Below are 27,154 nucleotides of genomic sequence, written 5' to 3'. Positions count from 1 at the left end.
TTGACTGTATAGTGTTACCATTTTTCATGATTTTCTTTAAATATCCGACAAGGTCGGAAAACTGCACGTGTTTGTTCTTGAAGTGAACTCAATACTTATTAATCATTGATTTTTCTATTCTTTTTTCGCGCATTCAGAATGTTTTTTATTACTTAGTATGACATTTTTTATGGATTGTATTTTATTGCAACGTAAATGATTGAAATTAAACGATTGCAATGATTGGTGGCAGGATCTGGCAAGATGAGAGGGTGGTCAGGATCCTATAATTCTGCGTTGGGCCATATTGTGTTATATTACAGATGGTCTTCTTTTTTCATTGGTCTAGTGATTTAAAATACATTCAACGTACCTGAAGCCTTGTTTCTATGTTCAAATATATTGACGCATTGTTTCTGTTTATATGTATATTGGCGCTATACTTATCAATTTAGATCCAGTTATAAACCTTCCGCTCCGTAAATACAGGGGGAATGACGAAAAGCGAAAGCTATATTTTTATATAGGCTAGATGGCCGAGTGGTTTAGGGTCTTTGACCATGTGCAGGCGGTGTTGCCATAGATGTCACAGTGGTACGAGATCGTTGGGAATTTTTCAGACCCTTCTACAAGTTTATATTATCTTCCCTGTATCAATTTGATCCGATGGAGCAGTGTAGCGAATTGAGTCGTCACATTCTAAGACGTTCATATATATATATATATATATATTCCTCCTCGTAGGATTAACCATTAATTTGATCCTCTATCCTACATAATAACACCTAAATGAACTGTCCCGTACTACCATACATCGTGTACTAAGTTACAGCCCTAGATTAATCCTACGAGGAGGAATGACCCGGCCAGCGAAAGCTATATTTTTATATAGCCTAGCTGGCCGAGTGGTCTAGGGCGCTTTGTGCAGGCGGTGTTGCCATAGATGTCACAGCGGTACGAGTTCGAGTCCCGCGGAGGGAACGACCAAACATTTGCATCGCAAATTTGACAGTTCTAACATCGTTGGGAATTTTTCAGACCTTTCTATACGTTTACATATCTTCCCTGTATCAATTTGATCCGATGGAGCAGTGTAGCGAATAGAGTCGTCACATTCTGAGACGTTGTATATACATATATATATATATATATATAGAAAGGTCTGAAAAATTCCCAACGATGATAAAAACTGTCACATTTGCGATGCAAATTTCTGGTCGTTCCCTCCGCGAGACTCGAACTCGTACTGCTGTGACATCTATGGCAACACCGCCTGCACAAAGTCCACCGCCCTAGAACACTAGACCAGCAATATATATATATACACCATTAGATATAAAGAAAGGAACTTGAATAATGGAATTATAAAAAAAAACTTCAGTCATAGTCTATCTATAGTTTGTAAAGAAATGTAATATTGCTTTTGACTTTTAGTAGTCATCACTTGGTCCATACTAGAATAGCTTTGCGCATATTGTTGAATCGACAAACTCTGAAAAAAAGTAAAGAAAAACATTCAAATTAAGGTTCAGCTAAAGTCAATATCTAGGACATTCCGCAATGAAATGTTTTCATTCATACATTAATGATACATTACATTTAGCGCTGAAAGATTGCTAAATGCATCTTTTTTATGTATTTAACACACAAGCACAAGCAAGTGTCGACAAATTTCGTAACTTCCGTCAGAACATTTTTTTAGCCATTCATACATGTAGTCTTGGTCTTACATTCTACATATATAGGACTTTGAATTTAAAAGGAAAGCTGGGAAAAAATGTTCTTCCCTCAAATATCTAATATAATTAATACCGTTAAAATCAATCTGGTCATTTCCATCCATGTCAGCATCTCGTAAAATATCGTCAATGTCCGCTTCGGTAATACCCGACTGCTTTGTTACCAGAGATTTGACAAGTTCTTCCTTCGAGATATATCCATCACCGTCAAAATCCAACATGGCAAATGCAGCCTTCATTCTTTCCCGCTCTATGTCAATTGTGACGTAATTTTGTTTCATCATGTCTACGTATTCATTGAAATCGATAAATCCATCCCCTAAAAATTCCAAATACATTGTAATTAAATATGTTTGTTTTAGTTTCATTTGTACTTATTTTCAACAGCTTTTATCAATTATATTTTTTCAGATTTAATGAGTAACCATTTTTGCCCTTTGGACGATAATCTTGTAGTGTTATTCCGGTGTAGTGATTTCATTATGGATAAGTGGCTGGTGATACTGACCTCCGTGATGATGCCTTTATCAATTAGCTACAGTTTCATCATTTCAAAGAGCATAAATTGCATTAGTCATGAAAGAAATGTACAATAAAATTAAAACAATTTGTGACTTTTCCTATTTTTGTCTTGTAAGCAAGATTCCACTACATTCGTATATTGTCGCGAAGAACTTTGTTAACTCCAAAATCAATCAAGACACTATATAGTCAAAAGATCTGGATTTTATTGCAGGCGACTCTTAAGGGATGAGAGGAATGGTCTATTATATGTTTCAAATTTATTTCATGTATCAGTCGTGCAAGGATTCACAAAATGATTTTCATAATACTAAATGTTATGTTGTTTTTCCTTCAATTTGCATGTTGCTCCTGTGCGCTAATAGATTAAAAATTCTCTTCGTGCAAAATGTATAAAATATCTGCTAAAGGATGTAAAACCATCAAAACCATATTTAATCAATCAATCAATGTCAGACTAACAAATCGTGTGAGTGGTAAAAAAGATATTTCAGAGGAGCAAAAGATGAGAGATTGACGTAAAGGGATTTTTCAGCTTTTTGTAGAATTAATATCGTGAGTTACGTTTTTGCACCGGTCTATTTTCAGGTGAACTTACTCAAACGAACAGGGATATGTTGTCCAAAAGCCTAAATCGATTGCTTCAAAGTTTTACAGTCGCCACCATGCCCAATGGCGTAACTGTTTCAAGAATTACTAATGAACTACATTTGTCGTAGATTTTCGTCCTCATTGTCAGACAAAATCTAGGGTAACGGGTAGCACGACAATACTTATTCTGAAAGCAGGAACTGCTCTCCATTTCAGAACATCTGAGTTCACATCCCGGATTTCGGTTAGGATTGTGTTAGTCGTCACTGTTTGTATATTGCTTTGTCTTTCTGCTTGTTTGTACTTGTCAGTTTATTTGTTATCGAACGTTTTTCCACAAGGATTTCCCCTTTTTGAAACAGATACCACCGCCCTTTTTGTAGGAATTTCAGTATTTTCGCCTTTCTTTCCAAATCGACAAAATTTCATGAAAGAAAAACTCACCATTCTTATCAGCCGATTTAAACATGGAGTCCACGTCATCGTCGGTCGGATTCATACCAAGCCGATATGCTCCGATCATCAGTTCACGTTTTGACACCCTGCCATCTTTATTTACATCGAGGTCGTTAAATGATTTCTTGATTTCTGAAGAAAATAACTTTTGTGTAAAATTAGATACTGATATGGTAGTAAATATAGTTTCTTACATTGTAACTAATGGATTATCAGATTTCTCAGTATTAAAAATATCATAGGATTTATCGATGAGTAAAATCGGACCATTCACTCACAAAAAAAATAAAAGGCGAAGTACTTTTGTGGCAGGTTTGTAAATGAATGGTCCGATTTTACTCATCCATAAATTCTGGTATACAGTATTTAGTCCCTTAAAATTCCAATCCCTATCTGAACAGTATCAGTTTTTTTTTTGTTTTGTTTTTTTTTTTTTTTTTTGTTTGTGTTTTTTTTTTTTTTTTTTTTTTTTTTTTTTTTTGACTCTCATTCAGTGAAATGACACCCGATATCGACATTGCAAATGGCGTCATTCAACGGACAACGTGACAAGGTTGTCAATTTCAATATACAAAGTATTTAGGGCTACTGATAATTATATTCTTTCAAAACTGTTGTTTTGAATATATAATGTCAAAATGAATTAAATAAAGCAGATAATACCGTTTTAAGCCTCTAAACGATTCTGTCTTTCGTCGGAGCGATAGAAGCCATGCTGTTTACGATTTGTACAAGAATTAACACTGTTAAAAAAACTGTCGTCGCTGAGGTCGTAAAAAGTGAACAACCAGTCATAATGCACGAAAAAGGCATTTGCAAATTAGATCGGAATTATTGTCATTTAACCATTATGATAGAGATCGGTGAAAGTGATGATTTTGTTCGTTTGTTTGTGTTTGTTTGTTTATTTCCTTTTTGTCTTTTTATTTCTTAAAACAACAAAAAATAACCAGAGATTCAAATTCCCCCAATGTTTGTGCATGACGTCATGAAGCAAAAACATAAATACCATGTTTTGATGACTTTACAATGAAAATCTGTCAAAGAGTGAGATTATCAAATTAAGAAAAGTTTATATATATATAAAGTAGTATAGTAAAATGGTCACAAACACTGAATATTAGCTGTTTTTGACGAGATTTATGATGTTAATCCAGAAATAATTTGATTTTTAATATTTCTGCAATTTTAAAGTGTGGAAGGCAGTGGCCACTCATTTTTTTACTCAAGATAGTTTCACATGAGTTGTAACTGACAATCATACAAGAAATATATGAAGCATGAGAATGAACAAGCATGTGGCAATTGCTAAAAAAATTTAAAAAGTACAAAACATAGTATTTCCAGCCAAAAGCATACATGACCAACTTCTTTGTCACTCGGTTTGCCACCTCTTTTGAGCTGACGTAAAATAGTCTAAGACCTTGCATCATCATTTATTACTTTAAAAATATATACCTGAAATCTGTGCTGGAGTAAGATTTTTAACTTCTTTAACTGGTATCAAGATTACTGACTCTTTCCTCCGTGTTGATTTCTTCCTCGTTGCCATTCTTTTAAAATCTTGTTCAATTTCACATGCGGAACATTTTCTAGAACTATCAGCTGAATAACTGTCGCGCCTATTGTTTCTTCCCGTTTTTGCAGAATTTCGTGAGTTACAATTTTTGCACTTATTTCGACTCGTTGGCCTACTTTCAGTAATGAATTTGTCAGTCTCTTCAACTTTCTCTTGCTTTACTTCACTGCCAATTTCGTTATTTTCAGAGGCTGGTTCCAACACTTTGGATGCTTGTATACTACTAAGAGCAGATTTTGCTGCGTATATCAAAGTTTGGTTGAAAGCCTCTCTTTCAAGTGCATCAAGGCTTTCGAGTTCCTCACTCTTTCTTCTTATTTCAAGTTTAGTGCTCAAATTTTGTATAAGTTGACTTTTGGGTTTTTCCGACGTTTCCGAATTTGAGGTTGTATTTTTATCAGACTGAGTTTCTAAACCTGACTTTCTACGTCCACTAGAGGCCCTAAGCCTCTTATCTTCTACTATATTTAAATTGCTTCCCTAAAAAATATCAAAATGCAATATTATATTATTAATCTCGGCCTTGATACTGGACTCTCGGGCTGGTACCGATGGCGATTTGGAGAAATCCATGTAATAAGCTTCTTTTCATCACATTTTTTATCTTGATGCGTTTATTTTATTCTTTTCTTGCATATTTGATAATACCGGGCGTATAAGTAAGTTATCAGTCCAGGGCAATAACTTGATCTGTCGGGACAATAACTTGTTATCAGCCAGGGCTATTTATTTAGTAAGCATGTGCATTGTCTATACCGTTGTGGAATACGATATGTATCGAACTTGCAACAGTGTGTATTACAAGTGTAATCAAAGGAACCAAGATTCGAACAGAAATCAAAAGAGTACAAGTAATGAAATTAAGAAACAAATACTGACATAAATATGTATGCTTCAAAGTTTCTTAGCTATCCACATTTTGAATTCTTTCCGAGGCCTCTACTGGAAATTAGACAATTGATATTTATAGGTACGATAACAGATAATAGTGGCATTTTTTTAAATAGAACTTGCTTGCATATTTTCTTGAGTTCTATGGTTCTTTATTCGTTGATACATGTACTTGCTCATTTTGGTTGAAGAAATTGCTGATATTTATGCATGTTTTAGAATAATCAACATGTGATCAATATTTTATTACATGGTATTTTCCATATTGCCCAGGTAAAAACCCTCATATCAGCTCTCGACTACGCGGGCCGGACTGATACCGAGGGCGATAGGGGAAATGTTATGTAACAGCCTATAAATACAGTCATATATTTTCATTTCAAATTATTTTATGATTTGACAAACAACCAAACTCCTCCAACCAGTCTCGCTAATAAAATTCCGAAATATCTAACTAAGTATTCTTTAAACTGACAGAATAATCCACGTAGTTATGCCATTCGGATGAAAATATTTTTTAAAGAGCTCTCTTCAAAGGGTCGTGTTTGGTTTTTTATAATAAAGAGGAAATTCCATTCAGGATCAAAATCTACTTAACACGTAATTTGGTCATAAATGTCTATTTCTGGGTAAATTTCCAATTGCAATAAGATTTTTTTTCCTTGGAACGATTTCCCAATCACGATTTTATTACGATAGACATATTTAAATAATGCCTACGAAGCCTGGTACAATATAATAGGAGAATACTCCATCAATCTGAAATTGATTTATCGGAATTCTTAAAATGTCACTGACAATACGTACATTGTATGAGTTACGAAATACCGATGAAAAATTTAGAATGTCTCAAAATTTAAGACACTCAAAAATAAAAAACGGCTTTTTATTGCTTGCACATTTCATCAAAACAAAAGAAAAATAATAAAAAAACATACTGGACTTCAAAACGAATTGTAATACTTTTATCCTAATCATAACCGTATTTCAGCGCTGCGTGTACGAAGTCTGAACAGGCCATGCGTTATTTTTTAAGACTCTCCATTTAGGAACCAGACAATTTCTATGATATGAGTGGCACATGGTAAATTTTACCCCACGGATTTTTTTGTTCCAATGTAATGTTTATATCATATGTACATCCAATAGTACAAAAAGTTTTTTAATAGACAATGGATGGCTCAGAAAATAATTTTTAACTTCCCTAAGAAAGCAACAAAATTTTGAACAAAATGGAAGAGTTATCTCTATTTTGAATTTTAATACTTTTAATGTAATTTATTTCTCTTTAATTGTTGCAGTTAATCAAAAATTAACATTCAGCTTTTAGAAAGAATGCATTTGCGATATGAAATAGATGAAATTATTTTTGAAAACAAAATTTGTCACGTGCCAACAACTGCCTGGTATTTGCATTGGCGCACATTTAAATGTATAGTTTACAGTATAATGGACGGAATAAAAACAGAAATCTGTCTTCATAGACATCTTTATTTTCATTTTCTAAGTAAATAAAGTGAAAAATTTGAAATTCAGGAAGACTGACAAACATCGAAAAACTACGTAAGATAATTGACAATTTACGTGTGTTGGTCTATGTGTATTATTATTATTATTATTATTATTATTATTATTTTCCCTGGATCCATGCCAATTTTATAAGATCAATACACTGGTATTGCAACATCTTTATTAAAGATTTCGAACTTCTATCTAATTTTGTTTAGAAGTATCAGAGATTATAATGAAATACTTTAGATCTATGGTATATAAGCTAACTAGGAAAGTAAAATACAAACCTTTTCTTTGATTTTGTTGTCCACTTCATTTATAGTTCCTAGCTGCATTTTCATATTTTTTTCTGACGTAATTCTTAAATTTCAATCATCATTTTTTTTCAACAACTAATTACAACGAATTGCATATGGCTCCTTCAAGTACATGTAATATATGTAAGAAAAGTAGAAAACAACGTTCAGTTCAGCATCGAATACATGTGCACCTATTGCTAACCTTGAACTTACTGTACATTGATCGAAACAACGGAAATTGCTTCATTTTAAGGCATTGAATTGATTTGCCCGGAACCGGTTGGACAAATATTCCGGATCTGACATTACAGAAATCCATTAGATCCACTGCGACCTTTAAGCGTTAATTGGTCTAGAACACGGAAGCTTTGTATTAAAATACAGATTAAGATACAAATATAGATGTTACGATTGTCTTTTATCAGTTTTAATTTCTTTATAATTTTCAGCTTCATAATGACAAAGCAGAAATAACCTTTCTTTCGCAAACAAAGGTAAACTTTTAAAAAAAAATCAGACAGTAGGTGATTCGAGTATGTCAAACCCTTTCTTATTCAGAAACAAATACAGACAGTTTCCTTAGTTTGTCACTTGGTGGTTCCACTTTTGAGATAATATAGATTCTGTATAAAATTAGTTCTTTGCGAGAGTTACAATGTATTGTATAGTTTGGAAGATGGGAGATGAGTGCGTGGTTTTCTCAAAAATACAAATCTGAAAACCAAAATGACACTATACAATGGAATGTACTTAAAGACCCCAATTTTTTTTTTTTTTTTTTTTTTTTTTTTTTTGATTTTCTGCACCATGAATCACCTCTACAAATGGCAACGCCTGAATTTTATACGGACTGGTACTTAATACGCATCATGATTATCATATGATGATGGCACAGATAGTTTGCTTGAGCTCCAATTGGTTTGTTTTTGTTTGTTTGTTGGGGTTTAACGTCCGAGCAGCAATATTTCAGCTATATTCAGACGATGAACATGAAATGGATGATAAAATGAACATGAAATAATGATGAAATGAAAACGGGATGGGACACAAGGGCAATGGGGTCGACAAATTTTGATTGCCACTGGAAAAACGGGGGATGGGTAAGGTCGGGCAATTTAGCCTCCTGTGGCGGAGTGCAAAGGTTCCTACTCCTATCGAATACCACAGCAGGGTTCTTTAAAGTGCGAGGAACGTGGCATCTTTCCCAACACGGTGCACCACTATGGTTTGCGGTCAGGTTTTCCGTATTATAGCCTGACAACCCCAGCATGCAACACGCCAGGGCTACCCCATTCCACCACCTGGGGCACACATCTCAGTTGCTCTGTGGGCAGAGCGCCTAGCCCCCGGCTAGGTTTCTGAGCACTATTTAGTCGCCTTATACGACAAGCTTAGCGCTGCTGTAGGCCTATTCTTTTAACACCCGGACCTGCACGGGGCAGCTCTAATTGGCAAAGATTCACAATTTTGATGGCACGTGTCCCAGATCTGATTGGCCCCAATGAAAGAGTTAAAATGCTCAGACCCCCTTTAATTTGTCAGCAAATTTCGTTTATTTCATTCAGTATTTTTTGGTAAAATCAGCAGATAAAGCCTGGAATCCCATTTTTATTTGGAACGCCTCTTTCAAAATTACTGGATCCGCCCGTGATAAATTATATCTTGACTTAGACCATTCGAGTACAAACATTCTAATATTGAGAGCATTGCAATCGCGACTCGGTACTAAGTCTTATCAATCGGAGGGATCCTTGATTTTGTTAAGATTTGTCCATTGAATGCATCGGTAATATACGGAATATGTTTAAAAAATGAAAACGAACATGTGAAACAATGAACAGAATATACGCTTACCTTCTATGAACGTCTCAGAGTCGGAAAATTAAAACATTGTAGCCGAAAATCTCATTGAGACAAACACATTGAAATTACAATGTACACCCTGACAATTTTACAAAATATGACCTCGTTACGTATGAGTCAAGAAAATAGAAAAACTATATATAAATTGAATATAATTATGAATAAATCTACTATCCACTTACCTTAAGCATATTGTAATTAAGGTGACTTAATAAAAATTATTCAATGTCTTTAGAAGAACTTCTGTCGCATTGAAATGATTGTTCTAAAATGATACCTAATTGCAATTAACACATTTTAATAAGGAGGAGATCATGGAATCTCTATTATGAAAAACCAAGTACCCTTCAAAAATGGTTTAGATTTGAAGTGATTTAATATGGCTGTAAAGTTAATACTTTGATCACATTTAATTCTCCTTCTTTCTTTATCATTATCGAATTATCCTCAAAAGGCGCCATTCAGATCAACTAGTTAAGCACTTGAAATTTTAGAGCAATTATGGAATTAAGTATAGGCACGTGTAAGAATCATAGTGCATGTACTTGAATAAAAACAAACAAAAAAATCAGCAATCGTAGTTAATATGGTTATCACTAGATTCTCCTGCTTCCAAATATTACATCGTCAAATACGCAATTCTAAACGCCACAGACAACCCTCACAGATTTTACAAGATCTTGAAATTTTAGGTTGAAGTGGATGATTCAACGCAATGTAAATGTGGCTGCTTTTCATTATACGGTTCCTTCGAAAGACCGTAGTGCCATGACTTCTTTCACATTTCTCACTCCCAAGTTGACATTTCGCGGTTGCGACGTAATATTTCTCAGCTCCAAATTGACATTTCTCAGTTCCAATTTGAAATTTCTCAATTCCACTTGAACCACAAATTTGTTTTCCATAATTTGTTCGTCTCAAACGACGTACCAGATAAACCGGAAGTAGAATTAGAGAAAGTTGGTTCCTATCGGTTATTGGGAAAACAAGCGAGGTTGTCTGCAGCGGTTAAGTAAGAAAGAAAACGGAGGCCTTACCACATCTGCCGCTGCGTGGAGCTAGTGGATTACGATAGATTAAAGTACCATGAGAACCGTTTTTGTTCAACATGTCCTAGCTTTTTATTCCTCTTTCGTCTACCCCGGACTTGACATTTTATGATTAACTCGGCGGGTGTATCTAGAAAAACAGTGGACGCTTATCCTACTAGGGCACCAGGCCCATGTTCCTAGTTTTTAGTGGAGTCCGAGTTGCTCATTCACTTTTGTTGCTTTGTATGTATGATTTTGGTTATTTCTTGGTTTCTGCTGTGTGTGTCTGTTTTCGTTTTCCATATCTGGTCTATGTTCCTGAATTATATGTTTTTTTTTATTTCCGATAAAATCTTGCTTTCCTTGATTACTCCTACAATTGCCGTTGGTTCAGATTATTTCATAGAAAAAATTGTCATTTACAAAACCATTAAATCGAAACAGAGAACCAGCATCTTTTGACTATAAAAGGAAATGACCTCAAACACGAGCTTAAAAGTTTCTATCCCCGGGACTCTCCTGTGCTTCTGATTCACTATGGTTTGAGTGAATAGAAAAAAATACTATTTATTGAACGCGCTTTTGAACAAAAAACACTTTACACTCGCAATGTTTGAAACGAAGGTGAGCAAGAGGTATTCCCGGACTACATGCTAACAGGTGATAATAGGTGCACCGTAAGGACCGAAGCCACATTTCATCTCGTATTGAAATTTCTGCATATGCCACATCAGTAAACAATATTGTAGCTTATCTGCGATAATTTACACGCTCTGATGATTGGTCTTTTTTTTTTCTTCTTTGTTTGTTTGGTGGGGGTATTATTATTATTATTATTATTATTATTATTATTTTATCTGATCTACTTTTCTGGTCTCGCAACACCGATTTTGTAAGTAATTGACCAGCAGTTTTGGGTGGTGGAGCCAAGCCTTCGGAATACCTGACCGAAGAACTATGTTGGAGTATGTCCTGGCAGCAACTGGGCTACTGCGTTGACGCTAATGTCAAGTCGCATACAGATCAAGGAGTGGTTACTTGACCATTGTTAAGCCTGGGTTATTTGCGGGTTCATGAATTATAAGACCAGGTAGTTATTTTTAGAATCAGTTAACCTACATATTGACGTGATAAGCTGCGGATTCTTTTCATTTTGACCCGATAGTACTAATTAATTCCGGATCAATTACTATGAAAGGGGAAAAAGAAGGGATTATATAACGTTTTTATATAAGAGATAAAAGTAGTCGTATGATTTGTTTTTTTTTTTTTTTTTTGGTTTTGTCTTTAAATTAATCATACAGCGCTACATTTTTCAATAGAATTGAGTTTAAAATCATAATCTTAAATTTTAGGCTATCAATTGCCCACTTTTGCTTAACATTAACAACATTTTCAACAAAAGACGGAGTTTCATGGATGTAACATCTGGATTCGCCACTGCCTATTTGAAAAATGGTCAGGGTTGTAGGATGGAGACTAGGCTGACGTACCATTCGGCGCTACAACATTACTTCTCAACTTTCTACACTGAATTGCCTTTAAACTGTCAATAAGAGATGGATATGGTATACTGACAATACATCGTTATTTATATTGCACCAATTCTCAAGTTTATCCTTTAGAAAAAGGAGGACAACAAGCTACTCCACTAAGTTTTTTTGGTAAGGACATAAATAAAACAAAATATCCTATAATTGTCATTTATTAAATGAAGAAAACTCAAACAGTAAAAATAAGTAACATATGTACATTAAATTTGAGTGTCACTGTCAGAGATGAGGCAAATAATGTAAAATTGATAATACAGTTGACACTCCCTAAAAAGTATACAAAATTCCTTACAACCAAAATGGTATGGCCTAAAAAACGGCCGTAACCGACATTGAACAGTCAATGGCGGCGCCGACATACCTGGAGTAGTGAGCACAGGGAGTTTAGGGATAGAACCAAAAGAACAAAACAATATATTCAACACATTAAAACACATACATGTAAGAGTAACACTGAAATGCACCGTGTACATGTACTGAAGCGGCCACTTGCTGACCAACAATACGTACATTTAACAATTACCTATATATATGATACAACAAATATTATGTAGGAAATGAATCATGAGCCACCAGCCAGGGCTGGTGAAAACCTAGTCACCCATACTAAACATAATTTATATAAAGCAATCAAATTTGTCCCAAGACATGTACCCACTTATTAACATAAGGGAATTACATGTACCTACATCCATAATTATCAATGTGCTTTGTCACGTGAAAAAACAATTACATATAAATGTTGAAAAATATAAGGAGCAGGCAAATCCTGACCTATCTGTGAAGGCATTAAATTGTGCTGTATTCACATGAAATTGAATAAGTGAAATGTCACTGAGGAGGCAAATCCTGACCTATCCGTGAAGGCAATAAATTGTGCTGTATTCACATGAAATTGAATAAGTGAAATGTCACTGAGCAGGCAAATCCTGACCTCCTATCTGTGAAGGCAATAAATCGTGCTATATTCACATGAAAGTGAATAAGTGAATCCAAATTTGAAAGGTCACTGAGCAGGCAAATCCTGACCTCTTATCTGTGAAGGCAATAAATTGTGCTATATTCACATGAAAGTGAATAAGTGAATCCAATCTTGAAAGGTCACTGAGCAGGCAAATCCTGACCTCTTATCTGTGAAGGCAATAAATTGTGCTATATTCACATGAAATTGAATAAGTGAAAAGTCACTGAGTAGGCAAATCCTGACCTCTTATCTGTGAAGGCAATAAATTGTGCTGTATTCACATGAAAGTGAATAAGTGAATCCAACTTGAAAGGTCACTGAGCAGGCAAATCCTAACCTCTTATCTGTGAAGGCAATAAATTGTGCTATATTCACATGAAATTGAATAAGTGAAAAGTCACTGAGTAGGCAAATCCTGACCTCTTATCTGTGAAGGCAATAAATTATGCTGTATTAACATGAAAGTGAATAAGTGAATCCAACTTGAAAGGTCACTGAGCAGGCAAATCCCGACCTCCTTTATTGAAGGCAATAAATTGCGCTGTATTCACATGAAAGTGAATAAGTGAATTCAAACTTGAAAAGTCATTAAGCAGTCAAATTCTGGCCTCAGATATGATGAAAATAAGCACAGGCAATAAAACAAATAAGTACGTATAGTAAATAACTGAATATATATCTGGTACAGGTAAATGTACATAGTTATAAATGGATCTAAGTCCAAATGAGCAGGCAAAATCTAGCCTCATCCAAGTAAGTAAAATTCAACAGCTAAATTTACTACAATTTAAAATTATCAATTATAATGCATTTGTATATCTTTCTACTGCATTTGAGTTCCAACGGCCAAGCTTCTTAATGTAAGATTCTGAGTTACCTAGATTGGCAAAATGGGTAGCTGCACCAATGCAAAAACTGTGGCCTTTATAGAAAGTATTGTCTGTATGAATTGTAAAATCTTGGTAATGTGTGTAGTAACAAAATGGTGGGTTACAGACTTATGGTTAGAAAACTGAAAGAGAGGACCATCAAAGAGACCCAAATGCTGTAAGTATACAAACGAAGCTCTGACAGGGCAGAAAGTTTGGTCAGACAAACAAGCTGCCAGAGATATTGAGACAGGGTGGTGTAATTTGATGTTCATAAAATGGAGCAGCGTCAATGTGGCTATTTTTGGTAGAGAGGAAAAGATATCCGTATCGAAATCAGAAAATTGAACATCACCAGTTTGTATTATTCTCGTTGAGTCCTCCTTTGACTTTAACAAAATCTCTCCTAAACGCAAGAAGGCAGAAATGATAACAGAAAAACAGCTTTGAGGAGTAATCTTAAAGCATAGTCACTGATACCTACTTCAATCTTAAACAACATTTGGGTTAAAATAGTTTTAGTGATAGGTAAAAGAGTCACACCTGGAACCCTGGGCATTATCTCAACCTTTTAGCATTTTTCGGACAATAAATGAGTTGGATTTGTCCTCCATGTCAAAAATCTTATGGATATAACTTAGAGCTCATATGTGTGATGTAATAGTAAAAGGACCATAGGGCCTGGCAAATAAGTAACCAATGAAGTTGCACATTAGCACAGAAGATAAAGGTAATGACAAAATCAAGTTCTTAAGAATACAAAATTCAATTAATAATTTTTAACTATATCTGTATGCAGACTTGGTTGACTTGGAAAGATCTGACTGTAGGAGCGTTCTTGACTGAGAATCTAATTTCGGAACAAATGGTCTGGGATTGAAGTTGCATTGGGAGAAAACCACGGAGCTAGATGTCGGGTCTCCTGAAATTGAAAACCAGACATATGGTCAGCTACTTTGTTTGATTTCCCAGGAATATGTTTTGCTCTAAAACATACATTCCAGTGCATAGCGGCAATAACTAACCTCCTGACTAATCTCATCAGAACTTTGTCTTTGCAAGATTGTTTATCAATAATTTCAATCACTGCTTGATTGTCTGAAAAACACACAACTTTCGACTTGGCTAAGGAATTACCCCAAATCAAGACAAAGAATAATGGGAAAGAGTAATCAAGGGAACCAAGGTTATAGCGGTAATCAAAAGAATGCAACCCAGGGACAAAGACCAGACATGGAAAACAGACATACACAACAAAGCATAAAGTAACTAAAATCGTACATACAAAGTAACAAAAGTAAATGAGCAACTCGGACTCCACTAAAAACTGGGAGCATGGACCAGGTGCACCGGTAGGGTAAGCGTCCTCTGCTTTTCTAGAAACACCCGCGGAGTTGCTCATAAAATGCCAAATCCGGGGTAGACAAAAGGAAAACTATGACCCGTTGAATAAATCAGTTTTCATGGTGCAGATGGATATACCATAACGATCCACGAGTTCATGATGACGACCATAAAACTTCTGTAGTGATGACTACAATCTTGTAGCAACATAATCCTGTTCCAGAATTTGCTTGAGTAAGTTTTTGATAGCTATTCGGTAATGTATAAATTCCTGTGGCCAAGATAAAGCAAACCAAGAAGAACCGAAAACACCAGCAAACCAAGTTTACCCGAGAGGCATCAGTGAATAACCGGAAATGGTCAGAAGACAACCACGACTGATTTGCCATTAAAGGAGTCTAGAAAAATCTTCCAAGCCCTAGCTTCTTCAATTAATCTGATATGATAATGTGGCTTAGAAATTCCCAAAGTAAGGTCGATGAGACGTCTAAGGAAAGCTCTACCAGGGCTAACCACAATGAATGCATGATTAAGAAGCCCAATAAGACGTCGTAAATCCCTCAAATGGATTTCTTTCGCTTATAACTGGTGGCTAAAGCAGCCCGAATTTTTGCTATCTTGTCCACAGGTAGACGCAAGTCTAACTGACTGGAATCAACCTCAATGCCATATACTGTAAGTACTGTCATAGGGCGAACAGTTTTCTCCTTTTTAATTGGAACTCCTAATTTTGAGCATAATGCCCAAAAAAAATCTTCTGGTCATTCAAACATTTAGACGAATTTGGAGGACCAACAAAGATAAAATCATCAATAAAATGGGACGTTCCTACAGTACTGTAATTCAACTCCATAATCCACGGCAAAGCGCAGGAAAAAGACTCAAATATTTGACAACTGCTACTAGCACTCACGGGTAAACACTTATCATAACCAAAGAGCTGAGGCACTGAGTCAAGGAAGACCTCATAAATATTCATGTAACCAAAATGCTAGCTAAAAAAACGATAAAAAACTTAGTCATTTTAAAGAGAACCATCTGTATTAATGAAATGCATATCAATACTGCTTGTTTATTAATGCATTTATGGATCTTCTGTTCTTTTATTGTTCTCAAATTTCTTGACACTTTACACCTAAACCAGCATTTCTTCAAAAATATTATCTCCACTGTGAATCACTGACTATCAATATTATATGGATTTTCAAAGTAGGACAAAATCCATACTTTGAAATTTCGGGTGGAGATGCATGAAGTAGAAATGAATCCTGTGGACTAGGGGAGCTAGGCTGACCAAGGACCTAATCTAAAGGGAGAAATGAGCAAAAAAAAACTTCTCCTTGTTTGTGCTCTCTTTGACAGTGATTTATAATAGATTAAATGAACAAATATGTCAATGTTGTTAGTTTTCAAACAAAATTTAATAAAGCTTGTTCTTATCATTGTTGTCTAGATTAGGCCATAAGTTGAAAATGTCAAAACTATACACTTTTGTACAATAAATAATTACATTTCTCTCGGAACTTTTCAATTCAAACAAGGATACAAACTCTTGTTATCAAAACTACTATGCAGTTTAACAATCTTTAAACTAAAAAACTTTTGGTTGTACCTCATATATTTTAGCAATTTAAGATTCCAGTCAAGATGGAAAGTCAAGGATAAAGAGATGTAGTGAATACAGGAAATATTTTGTCTTTCTTTATAACAAACGCACTTTGAATATGAATCCATCTTTTCTACTTTCCAAAACAAAAAGGTTACTAGTGAACTCATACCCCACGAGTATCTTTTTTTATGATGAATCATTATTGCATTTAAGCAGAGTGTTTTATACCTGTCTGCCTTCAATAATGTATGTGCATTTCTTTCATTTTTTCTGCATGATTGTTTCACCGGTACGAATTATATTAAAATACAAGTAATTATTATGCTTTGACAACAAATAAGTGCTACGAAATCAGACTTCATATTTGTAGTTTTTATTAAGAGATGTTGACATGTACCAGCACTTGAGAATCATGAACTTTGTTTCATGCCTAAATAGTGTCCCGTCAAAAAACTAGTTCATTTTGCTTTTGCTTCCTTCTCGCTACATCTAGTGAAACTTTAAAATGGATTACCACTGAAAAGAAATCAAGGAAAAGATGATAACAGTGCCTTTGATAATTGCAAAATGTTACAATATGTAAATGCATGAAAAAATACATGTATTTTAGTCACATCATATGGAAGTACAGAAACCTCCTCTTGATGAGAAATATTCTTACATGTACATATAATTGTGTGCAAAATCAGGCCAAAATAGAGGTTGGGTGGTTATCATTGTCCCATGTTTTACTGGTTTTTAAGCCACCCAGTCAGTACTGGTTGATTGAAATTTTGCAAACAACATTTCTGTAGCATTATAATTTCTGTCCTACATTGTAAAAAGTTAATCGATAAATATATATTATATTTTAGTGTTCTGAAATGTTATTCTTAAACTATCTCTATCAGATGTCTTAATTAAGAAAAAATAAACACTTCTTTCTCTAAAATAATTCAAATTTATCTTAAAGAAAACATAACAAACTTTACAAAAATGTAGTACAGTGTACTTCATGAGCACATCTTTGTTTCAATAACTGTTAATAACAGATAACATAAGTAAGAGTAGAACAGGTTACTTTTCACCTGGCTGACAGGTGGTCATTGTTAAAACAACATCCAGTCATAACCAGGAAGATCATTAAAGTAGTTTGAAGTGGTGAGTTTAAAACAATAAATTAATGTCATTTCATGTACTAGACAAAACTTCTAGATACAGAAACTGGAAAGTTTACTAATGATATTGCTTTAGGGCTTCTCCCATGTATTGTTTCTAGTTATCCGATGATTTACAATGATGTCTGGACCCCCGATTTCAAAATATCGGGATCCATCCCTTCATGTTGATTTATTTATGAGCAAGTAATGTATTTGATACAAGTATTATTATATTACAAATATCATAATTTCATGTATGAAATCTTTAATTAGTACTGTACTGCATATGGCAGTAACCATAGAGTACATGCACATGTATTTTTTGAAGTTTTCAGTATAAATTTCCTGTTCACAGATTTACAAATGTAAACTGCAAATTTTGCTAAGGCATATGAGAACTGTTCTGCACTAGCAATGTTTACAGTAGACCTATCACCGGTTCTGAAAATTTCAAATCATTGTGTACATTGGAAGTATATGAACAAACTTATGTATACCTTCACTAACCTAATTAAATGTGTTCTTCAGTATGTAACTTAAAGATCTGCATTCTAAATGTATATCTTGACAATGCACTAAAAAAGAACCATATTGATAATCAATTATGACTTACATGTATATGGATATAATACACATGTATATTCCATACTGAATAGTACATGCCAAAATCTGTATCACATGCGGTATGAACACAAGGATCCTATGTCAACCCACTTAGGGCTATTGGTGGCAGGGTGATATAGGTCGAGGATTGATACCCCATCAAATACAGATTTTGACATGTCATGTTCATCAAAACATATATTTTAATTATACTTCAAGTGTGTTCTGTGTAGGGTGTGATATAAGGTATGCAATATAGATCTAGGGGTGTGATATATGGTATGCCATATACCCCGTAGGCCTAAGGGTGTGGTATATGGTTTGCCATACAGGTCTTGGGGTGTGATATAGGGTATGTCATATAGGTCTAGGGGTGTGATATACATTTGTAAAGTATGCAATATAGGTCTAGGGGTACGCGAAATAGGTCTGGGCTTGTGATTAAGGGTATGCAATATAAGTCTAGGGGTATGATATAGGGTATTTAAATCACAGGTCAGCCACAATGATTGAAAATTTGAGAATAGGGCAATTTCTAATACAATAAAAATGTAATCAAATCGTTTTTTACGTATTTATGAAAATTTTCAGCAGTAATATTATAAGCGGGGACTCTTTATGCTCTAAAAGTTTGTTTGGCTACATATAAATACCTAATTTTTACTAGATATCACTCTTTTTGATAGATCAAGATCAACTACTGAATGTGATAAATATGCCATATGGCTTAATTTCATATGAATCACATGATTAGATTTTAATTGCTCCCCCTTTTTCCTTTGTCCCATGACTTCATGTGACATAGAAAAAAAGGGGGAGCAATTAAGATCTAATTTTAATTACATTGCCTTTAATTCTTACCTTTGAAACAGACATTGTTTATGTTTCTGCTTTCGAAATCATATTAATTTAACAATTCCATGATTCAAATGTTTATTTTCTAGTTTAAATACTTCATATTATTTGCTACATGTACATTTGTAAATTCCTGGGATCAAATCAAACACAAATGATATATACAGGATTTACATGTATTTAACAGTACAATGTGTATAAAATATAGAACAACTTGAAAACCCTTAGCATATGTAAAAATATTTTTTATCAAAATTGTTCACAAAAATATCTGTAATTTTCAAACACTAGAACACTTTCTCAAACCTTCAGGACCCATCTGGCAGAGGCGGATCCACACACTTTGAAAATGGGGGTTGGCAGCTTGGGTTCCTCAGAAAAACGGGTGCAAGGACATTTAAGATAAGCACAAAACCATAGAAATATTGCAATTCAACAAATATTACAAAAGCTTTGATGTCAGAATAAATTGTCTTACGAAAAATAAAGCATCATATATTGATCGGCGGCGGAGCGATATACTAACGTAAATTTGCAAGATGGAAAAGGGGGAGGGTAAAGAGAATAGACCGCGGAAAATTTAGGCAGTTCCATGTGGCAATATCCACTTCCGGTTGAATCCCCCTTGCCGACGATTTTTAAGTCAAGTTCAGGCAATAAATAGCCTTCCTTGACAATAAAAATTGACATTCCATTTAAAACCTTATAAATGATAGTCAGAAAGATGAATTGGAATAGTTATTTATCTAAATCATGATTAACCTACATTTGAAAGTCGAATTAGTTAAGGAGATTATGAAATGGTTTATATAGCTCATTCCTTTGATCTGCAATTGTCCGTGGCTATTTCGAAAATATTTGTCTTAACAATTAATCTGTAAACGGTCAATTAATTTTTAAATGTGGAGTTATTGTTGGATTTAATATGGAATCATACAATATGATCTGGTGTTTTGTCCCATTTTAGGATAATCTTAGCTAAAGTTTATATTAAGTTCACACCCCAGTTTGACACTTTAGAACGAGGATCCACCACGTACTTCCAAATATTTTAAAGTAAGTTATTACTTTTGCACCTGTTTTACATTTTCTTTCAATAAATGATATTTTTGGGTGGATACTTGATGTTGATGTTCTATAATTACACATGAGTCCGTTTATTTTATTCTTATAATGTTCATATCGACATAACCAAAGAAAAAGAGCCATTTTGTGCACGAAGTATTTTTTCTTTGATTATTTTTGGCTATCGTGTCTATTCTTTTGCCCACTTTATTTGACCACGTCGTTTCATTAAAAATGGGGCTTCGTTTATTCAACTCACACACATGATAGCGGTACATTATAGAGGATATACATTTTTTTGAAGTTTATCATTTGCTATTGTTTAGTGTCTTTGTGTCCTTTGTTTCGTTCAGTTTATTTTTCATTTTGTTTTGTTTTTTGTTTTAAGTTTTTTTTTTTTTTTTTTTTTTTTTTTTTGGGGGGGGGGGTTTTTTTGTTGTTTTTTACAGGAGTATTCTTTTTTCAGAGGGTACTTATATTATGTTTTTCTTCTTTTACCCTGAATTTTGTCTCGTTATATTTATAAGCATCAGATCTGTTTTAATATTGCAGAATGGACGATCATATAAAACCATCAGAAAATGCAGAAAAATATAAAAGAGGTACTGTATAAACCCATTAGTATACACACAATATTATATTGCAATAGATAGGGGCATCAAATTAGCAGTCAATGTAACTTTTATCAATGATTTTAATCAGAGTATGTTTGATAAAGAAAAAATATTAGAAAATTAAAATTAAGGAAATATAGAAAAGCGGGATTCATTTATGTGTCTGTTTAAGTATCTGTCTACAAAAATCAGACAGGACGTGATTGATGCATGTCAGAATCCCAATGAATTTATTTTTATTTCTTGTTCAGATCAAACAGCCAGTCTTAGTTTTTAATTTTGTCGTTGCATTTTTGAGAAAAAAAATATAAAGATTGTACATGAAACTTGCATTCTGAAAGAGTTATTGTTCTTGATTTTGTTTAACTTGGTTGATTTTAGTGGGAGATAAATGTTTTTCTCAATTTAAGTAAAGAACTGAATATTGAAAGAGAATTGCTACATAAAAATATAGCATATGTAGATTGGAAAATCCGCGTTTGTTGATTGGGTTTTTCTTAACAATTAACCACTTTGATGTGGGCAGTGTCTGAATTTTATATGGACTGGTACTAGTAGATGTATTATTTTAATATGAAGAATGGCAGACTAGAACTTCATGTATGATTGGTTAAGAATGTTATGACGGAAGTGACGAAATTTGTCGACGCGGAAGTAGGCGATTGCGCAAGTGCGAGGGCGCTATTTTTTTCAGCTCCGTCCATCATAGGCATACCATAAACTCACATTATTTATTTACAGAAATCAAAAAGGCATGGAGCGTTTTAGACCAGAACGGCGACAACCAAGTTAACGCCACTGAGATAGTCCGGGGTGCCAGAGTCCTAGGATTGAATCCAACACTAAAAGAGGCGGAGAAATGGGTCTCCGAAGTTGACGATAACGGTATTTGGGGAACGAGTGTGAATCCATATTGTATTTTGTGCATGAGTGTTATTTATTTAGTGGGAATTGTGCTATTGGATAGTCGATGAGCATGCGTGGAGATTTGCTCAATAAATTCTTCCACGGGAAAATCATTTTGTTCTACCCAAGCCCTACCTCACGAAAGTGTATACTTTACATGCTCATCTACTTGCCACAAAAGGGTCATAGATCGGACCAATACTTTTGTTTTTTTTTCATTAGGCCGAAAAAAATAATATATCTGTTTCTGCTACCTAACCTACCCTATAAGCAATGTTAAATTCTAGATTGTTTCTTAAGGCAATATAGAACGTTTTTGAAAATAAAATATTTTTTCTTACACACCTACCTCATTTTGACTTGCTTGTGCATGTAGCAGAAAACACTTGACTATTATTTTTTTTTTGCCTTAGAGTTTTTATATTGTTATCTAGACACTGTGTTTTGCCTTTTCAAATAACACTTACTTTTTTTCTAGAAAACGGCTACATCAGTTTTGAAGAATTTGAAAAAATGATGGTCCATCACTACGACGTCCTGGAATATCAAGAAGGAGAACTGCGCAGAGCATTTAAACGTTTCGATACAGAAGGCAAAGGCTTTTTGAACCGGAAACAGCTGACACGTGCTCTTAAGAACGTTGGTGACGAGTTAACGGAAGAAGAATGTGAGGAGTTCTTTCAGTTGACAGACGCAAATAAAGATGGAAAAATTGATATAGAAGGTACGAAATTTTCGCTTCCGAATGGGTCGATAATGGTCGAAATGGCTGTGTTTTCTTTATACCGCCCTAATCAAACCATCCTCGTTTTGGATGCTACGCTCTGCATGCAGTTAGTTACATGTATAACCAGTGGGGGTACCAAATGGATTGAAACCACCCTTTTTGTTGGAAAATTTTGTTAATTTTTTTCTGAGCAAAAGTTCTAGAACCCACTCGTTCCAAAATTTCTAAATCCGCTTGTGTATCTACTTTTACTACCATAGACGTAACCGTTCTCTATAAGTTTTCAAGTTAATGTCTGATATCCTCTTCACCTACACGAACCTTTCTTATGAATCCTTCACAATCATCAATTCTTAGTCATTCGCAATCAATCATATTAAACTCGTCGGCATTCGTAAACAACTCTTTTCTGACATGTCCAAAATTGTAATGCAAATGTCCACGAATCTTTATTGAAATTTCATTGAAGAGCTCGCAAACCGCTCTTAACTATTCGTAAGGCATTGTCAACCGATTTTTCAAGAACTGGTAAAACATTCGTAAGAAAATTAAATTTTGAATATCTATTTTATAGGATTGTTTTACGATTCATTTACGAATGATTGCAAGTACCAATGTTACGGTAGTTTACGATGGTTTTTCAATTTTTACGAATTAACACGAATTCAAGCGAGCAATTTGCTAAATTAAATATATACGAATGATTTGCCCAGGACGAATAGCGTTAGGTTGTTGTGCAAGTGGACGGAGAAGTCGAAAGATTTGTTGGTATAATATTGACTTATTTCTTTCCAAAACCATGTCAAATGTTCATTTGAAGAATGTATAAGGCTGTATGGCTTGCATTTATATGACAAACTGCAATCTCATTGAAAAATCATTTACGATCGTAAAACGCTCGAAAATAAACCGCAAGTAGAGCACTTGTTATGTTATCGTAAACTATTTGTTAAATATCCGTAAATTGAAGCTTGGACTAAGACGTAACGATTCGTATTGCACTCGCAATTATTCTTTACAACATCGTATGCATTTGTTAATAGATCGTACATGACTTGTATTTAATCGCAATTAATTGTGAACTATTATCGTAAACGCATCGCAATCATTCGTAGTAAATCGTAAAATGGTCATTCATACTCGTAACCAATCATAAAACACATGCAAATCACTCGTATAAGTGGTCTCTTTCGCAAGGACTCGTATTAGTTTTACGAATCTTGTAATTTAATTAGAAGTTTCGCAAGGATTCGCATGAAAGATTCGTATATGAGAAGGGATAGAATAAGGATCTTAATACGCGTGAGAAAAAAAGCACCATTCAATAAAATATATAATGAGTCGCAGGAATGGTCCAAAAAGAGATTCTCATCATATATGAGTTTTGATCTCCTGAAGGGATTCGGATCTTGATTGACACTTAATTAGTTTTATCCTGCAATGAGGTTATTAATTAAACGAATAAAGGAATACGGTTATTTTTTTGCTGTATTTGTACATTAGCAGGTTATCGACTTTCTGGCTCCTCCCACTCACGTGATCGGCGGAACTACTTTTTTCTGGTATTCATAAATTAATCATGGCATCCACCATAGATACGATATAAACAAATTGCGATTGCATATCCGGTTAATCTTTTTTTCGATGTTTTATTTCGTTTTTACATTTTTTAGCTGAATGAAATAAAAGATTTTATGTAAACCAAATAATGATTTTGTTTGTATTTTTTTCACCGTCATATATATGGCAAATCCCAAATTTCGTTCAGATTTGATTCATTATCAGTTTGAAGACGACTTCCCCTGTCATTTCAGTCATGTCGGACTCGGAGCCAGAGTGTCCGTCACAATTTAACATAAACTGGTCCCCACTTAAAGAAATTGAAGCATCACAATTTGATAAAACTCTTGAAGAGACAAATGTCCAGGAAACTGTAATGCTCTTGGATTTATTACTGCCTAAACCCCAAGATAATGAATCAAAGGAACACTACATTATAGATCTGCCCATACAACTGCCTTCCCTTCTTCAAAAATCTCAAACAAATATTTCAAATTCCAAAGAAACTAGTGCACAAATTTCACCCCTGAAATCTACTGCCATATACCAAACAGAAACAAGTCCGCTTCCACATTCCTCGCGAAATTCAAAACCTTAATGTTCTTAAAATCGACTTTACAACATTTGAAATATTTGTATTTATTGTTCATTTTACTTATTTGTCTATTGGAATTAAATAAATTTTGATACAATGCTTATTTTCTTCAAACAACTTTTACGGATTATATGATGCGGATTAAATTTCAATGTTTACTGAGTCATGCGCCATGCGTATTAATTGTTTTCTTCCGGTTTAACGATCGGGGCTCCTCAGGGAATATGCATTTTATATTTTTATTTTAAAAATGTACACACGCACAAAACTATTAATATAAGCGGATAAAAACAATATAGGTACATTGTCGAAAATTATTGAAGATATGTGTATTCGGCTTGGAACGGGGGAAATAGCTCGGCGGAGCCTCGAATTTCCTACCCGTTCCGTCGCCTCATCACATACCTTCAATAATTATCGACAATGTACTTATATTGTATATATCTACAATAACTGGTATATTTGCTGATATTTGTCAGGGTAATATTGCACATAATTCTTGTTTAAGGAGGTAGATTTAGAGTGAGGGAAATAACTCTTGAAATCAGTGATATTTTTAATTGTATCATATTCAATTTCACCAAAGCCTATCAAGCAATCAAAAATGAAATCAGTCCAAGTTACTTTGATGCTTACATGAGGTTGATGTAAAATGCTGAATACAAACGTTCCAATGACTTGTAAGAGTTGTGTCCCTTACCCTAGGTCTACCTCCATAAGTCCTTTACTTCAAAAAGCAAATTCACTTTATACTAAAATTTCAAGACTGCGATAAGTGTAACACTTAAAGAATTGGATATAAATAGTGTAGTCAATATGCAGCAAATTCGTAAAGGCATACCCGTGTAAATGGTGTGTAGCTTTACATGTAAATATTGCGTAAACATTGATAAATCAACATTTAATATTTATGTTTCAGAATTTGTTGTGCTGTTTTCTGCGAGATAGTGCTGAATCTAGAGAGGACTCTCAGGACATCTGTGCAATTGCTATTGAATTTGAAACACTTTACGAAAGATATCCAGTGTTGTCTTTCGCATTGTTTATATTTGACGAAAATAACTGACATCAGTGATAGGCGAAGAATTCATGAAATGGATTGTATTATTTACAAATTTTTGTGTAAAAAATAATCTCCAGAAGAAGCAGTCGTACAATTTCGTCTAATTAATGAAGTTATGAAGAAACATTATACGTTTTCCTCTCATTAATATTCTCTAAAATGTAACACTCTCTCTTTCAATCTCAAAAAGAAACATTCACACCTTTTCCTCTGGTAAATAGTCTATAGCAGAAGATAATCTTATTTTATCCATCTAATTGATAATCTCCAGAAGAAGCTTTCATACATTATCCTTTGATGAATAAACCCTAGGAGATTCTTCTAATATATAATCTGCAGAAGAAACATTCACAATTTTTCGTTTAATATACAATCTCCAACAGAAACCTACTCGCATTTTTTTTCACTGTTGAATACGTACTTGTCCACATTTTCGTCTAATAAATAATCTACAGAAGAAACATGTCCCTTTTACGCGCCCTAACATTAAAAAATGCTTGAATTAAAATCTTAATTTTCACAAACTTTATCCTAAAAAGCTTTCGCTTCTAATCCCACTTCCCCATGTACTCCAACATCTTGAATGGTATTTCTTACACAATTAGCCCCGTGCAGGTCCGGGTGTGAAACGAATAGGCCTGCAGCAGCGCTAAGCTTGTCGTAAAAGGCCACTAAATAGTGCTCAGAACCCTAGCCGGGGGTTAGGGCGCTCTGTCCACAAAGCAACTGGGATGTGTATTCCAGGTGGTAGAATGGGGTACCCCTGGCGTGTTACATGCTGGGGTGGTCAGGCTATAATATGGAAAACCTGACCGCAAACCATAGTGGTGCACCGTGTTGGGAAAGATGCCACGCTCCTCGCACGTTAAAGAACCCTACTGTGGTATTCTCCCGGAGTAGGAACCATAGGGCTCCGCCACAGGAGGCTAAATTGCCCGACCCTACCCACCTCTCCCTATTTCCAGTGGCAATCAAAATTTGTCGACCCTACTGTCCTTGTGTCCAATCCCTTTTTCATTTCATCATCATTTCATGTTCATTAGATTATTCATTTCATGTTCATCGTCTGAATATAGCTGAAATATTGCTGCTCGGACGTTAAATCCCAACAAACAAACAAACAAACTTACACAATTAAAAAGTAGTTCTTGAAGGAACGTATCCTTTAAAAAACATTCACTATTTACCTCCCTTCTCCTACCCTTAAGACACCTTCGCTAAACGGG

The 27,154-nt window shown here is 34.5% G+C and overlaps 2 protein-coding genes across 2 annotated transcripts; one reads left to right on the top strand and one right to left on the bottom strand.

Annotated features, from left to right (window-relative positions):
* Positions 1-1,313: 1,313 nt before the first annotated feature.
* Positions 1,314-7,691, bottom strand: LOC148598442 (uncharacterized). The gene is made up of 5 exons (XM_088561602.1): positions 7,557-7,691; positions 4,746-5,346; positions 3,276-3,419; positions 1,792-2,037; positions 1,314-1,471 (listed from the first exon to the last, which is right to left on the bottom strand). Exons 1-5 carry the CDS (start codon positions 7,608-7,610, stop codon positions 1,434-1,436), a joined length of 1,083 nt encoding a protein of 360 aa, XP_088417728.1. The 5' UTR covers positions 7,611-7,691; the 3' UTR covers positions 1,314-1,433.
* A 13,197-nt stretch (positions 7,692-20,888) lies between these two features.
* On the top strand, positions 20,889-26,010 carry LOC148598441 (neo-calmodulin-like). The gene is made up of 4 exons (XM_088561560.1): positions 20,889-21,065; positions 21,819-21,962; positions 22,462-22,707; positions 25,785-26,010. Exons 1-4 carry the CDS (start codon positions 21,017-21,019, stop codon positions 25,811-25,813), a joined length of 468 nt encoding a protein of 155 aa, XP_088417686.1. The 5' UTR covers positions 20,889-21,016; the 3' UTR covers positions 25,814-26,010.
* Positions 26,011-27,154: the final 1,144 nt, after the last annotated feature.

The sequence above is a fragment of the Perna viridis genome, chromosome 14, assembly GCF_037379345.1.
Source record: "Perna viridis isolate PV_CMFRI_1.1 ecotype Kerala chromosome 14, ASM3737934v1, whole genome shotgun sequence".
Lineage (NCBI taxonomy): Eukaryota > Metazoa > Mollusca > Bivalvia > Mytilida > Mytilidae > Perna > Perna viridis.
This window is presented reverse-complemented; position numbering and strand designations above follow the sequence as displayed.